This window comes from Trachurus trachurus (genome assembly GCF_905171665.1).
Source record: "Trachurus trachurus genome assembly, chromosome: 12".
Classification (NCBI taxonomy): Eukaryota; Metazoa; Chordata; class Actinopteri; order Carangiformes; family Carangidae; genus Trachurus; species Trachurus trachurus.
The window spans coordinates 7816308-7829468 of record NC_139908.1 but is presented as its reverse complement, the minus strand read 5'-3'; the positions used below and the strand labels follow the sequence as shown (position 1 = coordinate 7829468).

The window sequence follows — 13161 nt, the reverse complement described above, 5'->3', positions numbered from 1 at the left end:
TTTTTTTTTTATTCAGACAGAACAGAACAGAACGACCAGACATACAAATATACATGAAACCACTCTGCTGCTGCCCAGACAACCTCCAGACTGTCTCTGATGAAGCCCCTGTCCTCAAGTGACTCCTTATGTACATTCAAACACCGGTTCTGAACATGAAGCTAGTTTCACAGTGGGTGAGAGAATGTATCAGGCTTTATGGGAACAATCTGTTCCTTATAAACCTAATAGGCTACCTGTGCACAGTTCAGATTATGATCAATTAGGCTACATATGACTGACACAATGGTACCAGTTCTGGTGTTACTTCTGGTACCGGGTTTGGTACCGGTACTAGTTCTGGTACCGGTTCTGGTACTGGTTCTGATACCAGTTCTGGTGTTACTTCTGGTACCGGGTTTGGTATCGGTACTAGTTCTGGTACCGGTTCTGGTGTTAGTTCTGGTACCAATTCTGGTACTGGTTCTGGTACTGGTACTGGTACGGGTTCTGGTGTCAGTTTCGGTACTAGTTCTGGTACTGAGTTTAGTACCAGTAGCCTACCAGTTCTGGCACTGGTTCTGGTAGGCCTACTGGTTCTGGTACTGGTTTTGGTACCGGTTCTGGTACTGGTTCTGGTGTTAGTTCTGGTACCGGGTTTGGTACCAGTACTTGTTCTGGTTTATGTTTATGTTTATTAAAGACTCCCATTAGCTGCTGGGCTTTCCAGCAGCTACTCTCCCTAGGGTCTTGATCGCTGAAATTATACATATTTTCATTAATATTCTGGTGTCGGTTTGGGTACTAGTTCTGGTACCGGTACCGGTTCCGTTTCTGGTGCTAGTTATGGTACCGGTACTAGTGCTGGTTCTGCTGCAGGGTACTGGTTCTGCTACAACTGGTGTTGGTCCTGGTGCTGGTACTAGTTCTGCTGTGCTACTTCCTGTGTTGGTGCTGGTGAGTGGTACTAATACTAGTCCAGTTAGAAATGATACTGGTCCTGCTGCTGGTGGAGTTTCCACTGGAGAAGAGACTGGTTCTGGCACTAGTGCAGCTAAGACTGGTAAAGGTCCTGGTCCTGGTTCTGGACTTGGTGGATCAGCCAAATGTGTTTCTCACCATCTAAACTGTTGGTACCTGCAACGATTGGGACCAGGACCAATCAAGAGTCCGTCTCTCCAAAATAATTCAAGACTGTGGTCGTACTCAAACCTTGAGACTTGGGCTTCGCCAAAACCATGAGGCCCGGGTCAGATGTAGACTAGTGCTGGTCCTGCTACTGGTGAACTTCTGACTAGTAGCCTACCTATACTACAGTTCTGGTACTGGTTCTGGCACCAGTTCTGGTGTTAGTTCTTGTACCGGGTTTGGTACCGGTACTTGTTCTGGTACCGGTTTGAGTACTGACATTTAATACGTTACATTCATCATTCATCTTATCATGAATCTTTTCATTTAAAATGTGTGATGTAATACGACTAAAGAGAAGTTAAAGTTTATTATGACCTATTAACATTCAAGTACTTAATTATATTCCTCCTGTTGTATTCAAAGTAAATGAATCAGTAACTTTAAATACCATAACATTTCATAATAGATATAATAAAAAAGAAAAATCATATGTTGGACTATATTCTAATGTGAACATTTTATTTTACTTTATCGTATTTTCTTATTGAGAGTAACTAAGAAAGGACTGCAGCACACATTTGTATTCATACCCTGATCTTAAATAACTCTGTTTGAACTTCTTTTTTTTTCAAGTATATTTTTGGACATTTTTTGTCTTTATTTGATAGTACAGTTGAGAGAGACAGGATATAGGGAGGCAGAGAGAGGGGGGAATGACATGCATTCGAACCGGGGCCGACTGCAGCGAGGACTCTAGCCTCTGCATATGGGGCGCCAGCTCAACCCACTGCTCCACACGGCGCCCCTCTTTGTTTGAACTTCTAACAAGTGAAATCTGAAACAGCACCACTTGTAAAACCTTTGTGTTGTAGTTCGCAAAGTAAACAATAACTATGTAGAGGAGTAACAATTTCCCCCATGAAACAGTGAGATATACCGTAGGTATGCAATAATGAAAACACTCAACATCTTTGTAGCTGTTTTGTGCTGTTGGGTCATATTGTATTGCACTATATCATATCCCCAAGCTCCTATACATCCAGAAGAGGAAGGGTTTGAGGGGAAATAGAATGAGCACCTTGAAATTTACCACCTCAAAATTTCAGCCTTAAAAGTTTCCATTGAGCACCACTTTGAATGAGTCCAGGCTAATTTCCTGTAGCTGAAATTAACTTGGACCGAAATGGTTGTGTTAATGGAGCCCCACTGGAAAGGTCAGTCCGCTTTACAGAGGCAGTGTTTAGTGAATGGTTCTTGTATCATTTAGACTGTGCAGGTGTTCATGTAATTGCATCCACCCCCGTAGTTCTGCATAGCAATAAAGTGCAATACAGACAATGAATGCAAACCCGCATGCAGATGAGACACTCAATAACCTTCAGCAAGCAGCTGTGGAAAGAGAAGGCGGCGCAGAGTTATGTAACTAAATGTGTTAACAATAGTGTTTGATAAAAGCAAAGGTTCAAATATAGACAGGTGGCAAATGAAAGAGAAAACCAACATAGGGTCTTAGTGAGGTGTTTACAGGCCATTTACAGCCGCAGTCTCTCTTTGCATTGAAACTGGGATGGATGGACTTCATTCTTCCAATATTTGTTGTTGTAATGATTTTGATAGAGGAAGCTTAGTCCATAATCTTAGGTGTTTGATTGGCCTGTGATTTGGAGACTGTTGTAACCATAACACCATCACATTGTTTTTGTACTCATTAACCTATTCAGCGACAACTTGTTGCCCTGTGGATGGTAGGTATTGTCACCTTGGAAAAGACTGGCTCTATTGGATATCAATTGGATAAAGATCATTATTCACAAAAACCTCGTATTGATTTGCAGTGACATCTTTCCCTGGGGGGACCAGTGTACCCAGACCATGCTAGCAAAATGTCTATTTCTGAGCCAAGAGCTGCTAAACAGACACTTAACACTGAATAAGTGAATAGATCAGCAACGATCATGTGACTAATGTGAATTTGCAGCTATTTTGATAATGAAATTGTTTTTTTTACACATTTTTAGGAACAAGGACAAAATATTTTCAGGTCTCAGCTTCTAAAATGTGAAGATTTAATTGTCAAGTAAGGGGAATGTGTGGGGATGTGAGAAATTTCACAATGAAAATTATTGTTAATTTCAGACCTAAACTTTACTACAGTTAAGACAAAGTTATCTCCAAACAGACAATTTTCATTTCCTCTGTCTATTTCCCACTGTTGAAATGATGGAGGCATAGCACTCACTCTATTGTGTTAGGGTTAGGGGTTCCTTAAAGCAGAAGTAAGTGGTCCGGTCGTTTTCGCTAATGCTGCGTTCCAGGCAGGCTTTTGAAATCGTAAATTACAGCTTCAAGTCACAACTTACGACTTTGTAGCGTTCCAGGCAACCCACTCGTGTTTTTCCGACCTGTTTTACCGGTGAAAGTCACTATAACGGCCACTTGTAACTTCCGACCGGTGAACTCGTACCAGATCGAACTGGTACCACTTCACGGTCGGAAAAATACGAGTTTCCTTGAACGCACCATAACAGTCCTCGTCCCTACGTCACCACATTCACGGCATTCCTTGGCTGCACACACAGCCCTGCATGCCGTTCTCTCTCCTCATTGGATAAAAACTGTAGGATACGATAAATGTTTTCTCCTCGGCTCAGAGCAGAGCAGAGTGACTGACAGACCCGTGTTTCAGTCCAAACACTCTATGTAAGTGATTGCTGTCGGAAGATATAACTATTTAAGACTTATATTAACACAAATATATCACTTACTTCTGCTTTAAAGGGACAACGAGGAGTTTCTATTTGGTTATAAAAAAGTCTCACGTTAATGTGGATGAATCTACGCTACCCACACTTGTTAATGGGCCATTTTCGATAAATATATCGTTTTGTCTCTATCGTTATTTTGTTATTAGTGGTGGCGGAAATGCTGGTCGAGCCGACCAGCGTTCCTTTACTTTCGGTTTTGTGGCGAGTCATGAGAATAACGCCGTCGAATCGCCGTTTATGGTCGGAACTACGACGGTATGTGATCGTCTTCGAACCTCTGACTTTAATTCTTGATGAATGAAAACATGAGTCTGTCTTGCGCCGGTCAAAGAATTTCACGGTGTGCGCGGTGGCTCATAAATGTAGTGAGAAAACGCTTCGCTTTTCCAAAACTCCTCGTTGTCCCTTTAATTAATGCATCTTTATGATCAATCCAGAAGATTTTTGGATGTAACATTCATTGCAATACCTATTTATTCTCACACACAACAACGTATTTCGTGTGAATCAGGTCTCCCGTAGAAGCTATCGAAAGCTTATTGAGGGAGCCTGGATACATACAAAACAATACACTACATAAAACATTAGACAACATGGACCCCATATATCAACAGGAACTTTCTCAAAACATCTAAGTGTAAAACAGTTGGAAATAAAATTTACATTCAATTTACTGTGGATCAGATGCTAACCATTCAGTTGCTAACCCCAAACCCCTAATTCAACAATAATATATTACTCCCTTTCTTATCCCAGCTCTACTTTAATAGTAATAATAATAACACAGTTCTTTGTAAAGATAAAAGAAGTTAAGATAAAGTCTGTACTGATGTAATATTCTAATCTCATACAGACCCACATCCTCTTCCTGACTATAATATAAAGTCATCACTACAGGAAGGCCACTCTTTTGATGAGTCTGCTTGAATACCACGTTCACCCCCATTGATAAAGAGTCAGTATTTCTATTTGCAGATCATACTACACATAGCTACTACAGGATTACGGCAGTGATCCGACAGTGCAGCCGGCAGTGCAGCCATGGATATGGAAATCAGTGTCACGGGGAGCGTACATACATGGCAATACTTCCTCTGCTGTGATGCTTCCTGCGGCCAATGAGGGTTGGAGTTTCCAGGGGATTCTCCTATCGTCTTACAGGAACCGGTAGACAAATTTGGTATGCACACTGTGAGCCAGGAGCGTCATGCAGCAGATAGCAGCTCTACCTTATACTATTCACAGATTCACAGAACAGGATAGAGTGAATCAGTCACAGCCTCGTTCACAACGCTCGTTCCTTCGTCCTGCCCACGGGAACACTCAGACTGTGTGTTTGGCCTGTTTATCACACATTCACACACACACTCTCTCTCTCTCAGAGAAACACACACAACGCTGCCTGTCACTCGCAGATATAATAATGCTAATTAAAGCACCAAGCTGCACCGGTCCTGTTATTGTCATAGGCAGTGCGAAGGTGGACAGCTCACATGCAGCTGGTTGTTCTTCTGGTGTTTACAGGAATAAACAGCCACCAGCTCTGCTTTTGTTTGTGTCCTCATTTTCAACTGGCACATTTATATATAGGCTATGTATTTTTTTTTTTTTTTTACATATCTTAAAATAAAATGGAACATGGGTTCAACAAATCCTTTTATTTGCTTTAGCATATAATCATTCATAGTGTTGGTGTATATAATCCAGCACTTATGTCTATTAATATAGCATCCTTTTCAGACCTTATTCACCTTATTTACCCCTGTTTTATTAAGTGCTTGGCTTTTGGGCTAACAGTTGTTTGGATGGGTGGTGTTTTCTACCATTGAAATAACACTACTGGATGGATTGTTATGGAATTTGTTACAGATGACAATTGAATCACTGACTTTTCATATAATGTGAGTTTCATATTTTTGGTTTTAAATGTCCTGAGAACTTTTGGATCGATAATAATGGTTCAGATGACTTGTAATCAACCAGTACCTTCTAACCACAAGTGCCTAGATTGATGACTAAACTCTAAAGTCATCCATCCAGTGGCTGTAGCCTACTACTGTTTATGTGCCGGGTCACATGTAGGCCGATGCCAATCCCAGTTGACACAGGCTCTACAGTACACAAACTCCACACAGAAAGGCCTCAGGCCGATTGTGCAGCCCACTATAAAACCAAAGATACTTATAATTCATCTTAATTCAGCCTCAGCGTCACATTGTGTTTTGTGCAAGAAGATATTACATCAGCTAAATATTTGTATGTTGTCATTATCACTGTTCATTTGTTCCCATGATAGCATTTAGCTCTTAGCTCCAACCACCATTGTGAGTAAGTGCAGCCACATAGAGTTTCATGGCTGTAGAGCTGTAGCCCTGGTCACATTGTAGTTAGTTAGTGAACTGTTGAATTATATTTTCTGTAATTTCCCAGGTTACATGCTGTCATTCCGACCGACATCCCACCATTTAGACTCTGACATACCGCTATTCCGACATGCCATTGTCCCACCATTCCGACAAGGCTTTCAATATAAGGAAATGTGCGTTACTCAACAGGTGACTCCCTCCTACTTATCTTGACTCTATCTATCTGGCCTGTCTAGCCTCTTCTTACTAAACTTTAACCAACTCCTTTCATCATTGCCTAAGCCCAACCAGTGCAAAATCTTTTGGGGAAAATGTATACGCTATTAAAGCAATTGTCGGAAAGGCAGGATGTTTTAAAAAAGAAAAAAATACCGTCGTTCCCACCATAGGAGGTAAGAATTGTCGGAATGATGGGACATTTGATAGAAATTTAAGTGTTGCCATTTAGTCAATTAGAGGCCTATGTTGGACTGGTGGGATGTCGGAATGGCGGTTGCCCCCCAATTTACCAACACAAAGATCTCAAATATTGGTTTAAAGCACTCAACACACATAATGTAGCATCCCACTGAAGACATGCTTTCATTTTTTTATTTTTATTAAATGCATAGTACAGTGATTCAATTTAACTTTACATGATGATAACTCACTCTCATGTAGCACGAAATGAAAACAACTCTGCTGCCATTTCAGTCAGTACACACTATTTCATTCATTCATCCAGTTATTATTCACTTATCCGAGTGAATATCCACTTGAACTCGTCTGAGTGGTGGAGACAAAGGGGCAGGCTAACATGGTTTGGCCTCAGAGGCTCTCAGCTACACAATATACACCAAATGAGACAGTGCTGCTGTGGCTAAGACACTAGTTAAAGGGATAGTTCACCCAAAATTGAAATTTCACTCATTATCTACTCACCCTCATGTCGACTTAAGGGCTGGGAGAAGTTTCAGAGTCCTCCGTGGCTTCTCTGAGTTACAGGGGGTCTCGGCGTAGCAGTGCATGTCCATATAACGGTTGCAAATGAATACCAACTGTCTTCGTAACAAAAAGACACACCAAAAAACATCCAAATACCTCCATGCTGCTCGTATGTAATGTCCGTCTTGTGTTGAAGCCCCGAAATGCGAAATTGTCCTGAAAAAATTAAATAGGTCTATATTTCAAGCTTGTTTTGTAGCGGAAGCTTCTCGAAGCTCCTCTTCCCGGACAGACCCTGGTTCATCCAAATTTGACGAACCGGGAAGAGAAGCTTCCGCTACAAACAAGCTTGAAAAATAGACTTATTTAATTTTTTTCGGGACAATTTCACATTTCGGGGCTTCAATACAAGACGGACATTACATACAAACAGCATGGAGGTATTTTGATGTTTTTTGGTGTGTCTTTTTGTTACGAAGACAGTTGGTATCCATTTGCAACCATTATATGGACATGCACTGCTATGATGAGACCCCCTGTAACTCAGAGAAGCCACGGAGGACTCTGAAACTTCTCCCAGCCCTTAGTCGACATGAGGGTGAGTAGATAATGAGTGAAATTTCAATTTAAGATGCTGATTGTGAAGCCAACTGAAGTGCTTACCTTGATTGTTAGGTGGTCAAACTTTACAGACATGACCTACTTCTCTTATTCCTGTCCCCTTGTTGTTGTCGTCATTTTATTATGTTGATCCTCCTGAACCGCAGTTTTAAAATACCTTGGCCTACATTTTATATGAAACTTGCTGTTAATATCTAACAGACACAGGAGCACAGAGGCGCATACATACACATACTTTACTCTCTGAGTTTATACAGGCTTCATCCCTCAGCCCTGTCTCACTCGCCCCTGTTTAGTTTCACGGGAGCAGTAGGTGCTGCCTGCAGGGGACTTGGGAAGGTGAATCACGCTTTGCTATGTGAGCGCACAGCACGGGCACGGGGGAAGTGACACCAACCTCATCTCACATCGTCCCACTTCTAACACTTATCCATGTCCTTCAAAGGTCGCTGGATGAATCAACACTGTGTAAAAGGCCACAGAGGAAATCCACTGACTGACTAAGGTCACTGGTACCTGCAGGCTAGCAGTGGATTAGAGAGAAAACACAACTCTGAGGAAAGTTTCCCCTTAAAATATCAAATAAAAAACTATTTGATTTGATTAGATATCAGATTCTAATGAAGGTCAGAAAAAAATGACATTAGAAATTCAAAGAAGAAGCAACAAGTCATATATTATCACCACCAGGCAAGAAAATGAGACGTTCTCATTTTCAACTTGTTCCCATTCCCTCGTCTGGCACCTTCTCCCCCGATGTACTGCAGCTCCCACACATGTCTGGGAGTGTGACTGTCTGTTATGTGTCGTATACTGGCTAGACTAAAGCCATGTGTCTTAGTGGACCAGATACACAGAGAGAGAGAGGCAGATGGCAATAAAGACACAAATAAAGATATACTCATAAGTGTAAATAGAGACACAGACACACAGACCCAGGCAGACTTCTGTGTGTTTTATCAGCTGGCATCTCGGTTGCAGAGAGAGAGCACACAATCTCCTCGCTTGATGGAAAAGTAGAAAGGCTGTTCTCAAAAGAAGAGATTGGGGGGCAGATAACAGCAGAGGAGAGGATGAGAGGAAAGGTAGATAAGCAACAAAAAGTCGGTGTTAAATTGTGGGAGAGGCACAGAGAGAAACCAAAAGAGACGTAAAGAGAAACGATAAGAGACAGAGAGGAGTAGGACAGATTGGAGTACAGAAGGCAGAGATGGATTACGCCTGGCAGTGAAGAGGGTGTTTTTGCTGGGGGAGCACTTTATGAAATCTCCCCTACAGCTCCCTGTGTGCACTGATGAAATGCTCGGCTGCATTTTAAACCATCCTCCAGCTAAAACCACTTGAAAAGGACAATTTACTGATTCTTCCCCCCAACCTTTTGCTTTGTAGCTATTTTACACGAATAATACCACCAGACCAGATTTAGCAAAATGAAGATCTTTCTAGCAAACACCATTCCTTTGTCTGCACAATGCTTTTTTTCCCTCAGTATTATTAGATTTAGTGGAGGCACACAGTGTTCCTACAGTAGCTTTCCTTGGGAAGTGCTGCCCTCTGCTGTGTAGACAATATATTTCCTATTTGGAACATTTCTCACTCTAATGCCAGCCATTTTATATAACAAATACTGTTATGCAAGAGAGGAAATAGCAAAACGGCATCTCATTCCTGCTTTCGAGAGGGAGAAAATCATTTTCTCTGATTGCAGCCCCTCTCCTTACACCAAATGGACACTTGGCCGTCCACTCTCCCTCAGCGAGGCCCCTTCTTGGCTGCTGCACTGCTGACTGTGCTGAGCTCGCTCTGAAGCCTTCAATTGTCTCCGGTAGCGCCGGTTTTCCTCTGGGTAGGAGACCACAGACAGAGGCAGTCTGCAGATGGCCGGGATCTCAGAGGAAATGAGGAGGAAGATGAGAGTCGACAGGCAGAAAGGCCACGTGCAGGCCGGTAATGCAAGCTGAAAGGGGATGCCACAGGAGAGCAGAGCGTGACACATGATATGAGAGACATCTGGGTGTTCAAATGATGCTCACAGAGTTTGACACGGGGGAGAAAGTTCCTTACTTACCACAGACATCAGCTTTGAGCAGGCTGAAGTCATGTATCCACAGAAAAGTGCTGGAAAGAAACATCATTTCAGATTTCAAATATAAAAAACAAACACATTTTCACAGCATGCAAACTGAAGATACTGATCATAGTATCAATCTTACCACATATTAGAGCCAGTATATGGGTCTCCCATGTTAAAACGTAGAAGACCCCTCCAACAGCAATGCAGGATAGAGCACTGTTGTATCCCCACAGGCCTGAGTAAATGTCCCTGTGAGGAGCTGCCAAGGCAAATCCTGCAGCACACATCAGAGGATGGGAGGACAATATCAGCCATGAAATGTTTTATTAAATAGCAAACAACTGCACCAATTTGAAAATTGAGTCAACACACACACAGGATATAAAGCCCTCTTTGAAAAAAGGAAAAAAAAGAAAAGAAAACATGTCATGGTTCATTCACCATAATGCCACGGTGCCCTTTGAAGAGCCAAAGCTCCCCGCTGTAGCCGTAGCACACATTATGCATATTTCTATGCAAATGGGAGAGTCTTTTTTTTTTTTTTTTTTTTTTACCAGACAACACGCCAGCAGCAGAGCCCAACATGGCATGGAAACAGATAGCTGGGGAGGAGAGCAGCAGGGCCAGAAGGATGAGACCTCCTGTCCAAGGACTGTCGCATCCGTACACCTGGCCAACACCAACTGGCACCGACAGGAATAGCTGCAAGAAAAAGCCCCCGTTCACTGACATTTCAAACAATTAGGACGTCTCGTTGTTAATTGAGATGACAAATGTGGAAGAGAGAGACACTATTTGATTCATATTGTGTAACCTTTCAAAACACTAATAGAGTGTTATGATTCCTGTAAAAACCTGAGTGATATTGATCCTTTCCATGGAAGTATTAGGCGGGTGCAGATGGTTATTTGGCTGGATATCCACCTGAAATCAGAGGAGAAGAAAGGCCACTTTGTTTTGTTTTTGTTTTTTTAGATTTGAATGTGTATACATCTTTACAGTGGTGTGCACAGACTTTTTGAAGGGCAGGGGCGAAAAGGAAAAAAAAGGGCACATATAGCACGTCCTTGCCACTGAAGAGGGCACTTTACCACGTGTTTTGTCTACCAAGAGGGCACTTAAGCACACGTTTTGGCTCCTAGAGGGCACTTTAGCACACGTTTTGGCTCCCAAGAGGGCACTTAAGCACATGTTTTTGGCTCCTAGAGGGCACTTTAGCATGCATTTTGGCTCCCAAGAGGAAAATTTAGCACACGTTTTGGCTCCTATAGGGCACTTAAGCACACGTTTTGGCTCCTAGAGGGCACTTAAGCACACGTTTTTGCTCCTAGAGGGCACTTAAGCACACATTTTGGCTCCTAGGGCACTTTAGCATGCATTTTGGCTCCCAAGAGGGAAATTTAGCACACGTTTTGGCTCCTAGAGGGCACTTTAGCACACATTTTGGCTGCCATGAGGGCACTTTAGCACACGTTTTTGGCTCCTAGAGGGCACTTTAGCACACGTTTTGGCTCCAAGAGGGCACTTTAGCACACGTTTTGGCTCCTAGAGGGCACTTTAGCACACGTTTTGACTGCCATGAGGGCACTTTAACGTGCGTGCTGGCTCCAAGAGGGCACTTTAGCATGCATTTTGGCTCCTAGAGGGCACTTTAGCACGCGTGTTGGCTCCAAGAGGGCACTTTAGCACACGTTTTGGCTCCCAAGAGGGCACTTTAGCACACGTTTTGGCTCCTAGAGGGCACTTTAGCACACGTTTTGGCTGCCATGAGGGCACTTTAGCGCACGTTTTGGCTTCCAAGAGGGCACTTTTTCAACAATTGGGCCCCCCCCCCTGTGCACGCCACTGCATCTTTATGTGTAGCAGTTCTGTGCTTTACCTCAGGAAAGTAAGGGTGATTGGCTCCTGTAGCTGCAATATGTAGACACATCAAAATATTAAAGGGCAGAGTGAATATTGGGAGGTCCCATTTGCTGGCGATGGAGGACAAGGCGCTGGAGACCACTGGGCTGTGAACAGAGGCAGGGAAATAGATCACTGATTGGGCGGGCGGCGGGGCAAAGGATGGAGCTTTTGTGTGCCGCAATTAACAGTTTGCTCAATACAACCTCTCTTCAACCGAGCAGCAGCTGTCCTGAGCTGAACAACCACAGCCAGACTTGTTAATTGAAATATTACCCAAGCATTGCATTTGCCAAATGCAGCAGTCAGTCCACATCCTCTCAACACAACAGCCTTGTCTCTGCATGGTGTGACGGCCCAATTGCACCATTCAGAAAAGTATAATTAGATAAACAGGATGTCGATATAATTAACAAAGATGGAAAATTGAGCAAAAAAATATGATATACAAACACAATAATATGATATAACTAATTGTTTTGTACTGTTTTCTTTGTTTTTTTTAGTTCTTATAGAAATATCAACTCTGCATCAGTTGTCACCTGAGCCAAAAAGGGTGACAGTCACTGACATGAGACAAAGGCTGGTTTTGTCTTTCTGGAAATCAAGGTGTCAAAGAATTTGTGCGCTTGTTGTCATTGTAAAGTGCAAACAGCATGTGAGGACTCAGATTGAGTGGAACAGTGACAGACACGTTTACTTTGCTTGAGTTTGAACATGGCTCCTGGCCCACACACTTGCGTGGTGGTGTTGCTGCCTTTCTGTCTACCCTTGTTATTGCCAAGTGTGTGCAATCAAATGAGCGATAATCTTTAGAAGAGAGAGGGGCTTACCACAACATGGACATGAACACATTTGGCAGCAGGAGCCACCAGTACCAGTTTCCTTTGGCAGAGAAAGCAGCCATCAGTACTCCGACCAAGGCTCCATTGTAGCCGTATAAACCCGCCGATACGGCCTCCCTGAGGTGAATGTGACAGATGTACCCGACATGAGTGCAAAACACAGTTAAATGAGAAACAAACTGTGAAAATAGCACAGTGTGAAAGCTAAAGAAAGTGCAGCCTCGGGGAATATAAGTGAAAGAGGGAGCGATAATTGGTTGATGCTAGGAGGGGGGAGGTGGGATTTTTATTTTTCTCTCAGGATGAAGTCATATAAGGATAAAAAAGATGCCATCTGACCTCTTCTGTCCCAGCAAGATGGCTGACACAGTGGAGGCCAGAGTGCCCAGCAGACCGTTCACGGCCCACCAGGGGTTCTGCAGGAAGAGTCCGGCTGTGATGAGGAGCCCACTGAGCGGGTTGTTCACGAACATGACCTGGGCCACCCCTCGGAAAATCCAGTCCAGCAGCTGGATTACCACAACCTGTCCTGCCACAGAGGAGGAATGATTCAT

At 43.0% G+C, this 13161-nt stretch overlaps 1 protein-coding gene across 1 annotated transcript; it reads right to left on the bottom strand.

Moving 5' to 3' along the window:
* Positions 1-9503: 9503 nt before the first annotated feature.
* On the bottom strand, positions 9504-13161 carry LOC310995075 (urea transporter 2-like; the record flags this gene model as incomplete). The annotated part of the gene is made up of 7 exons (XM_083984004.1): positions 9504-9743; positions 9855-9904; positions 10000-10134; positions 10415-10562; positions 11740-11869; positions 12596-12724; positions 12947-13161. The coding sequence occupies 7 exons, from the start codon at positions 13159-13161 to the stop codon at positions 9504-9506; spliced, it is 1047 nt and encodes a 348-aa protein (XP_083840130.1).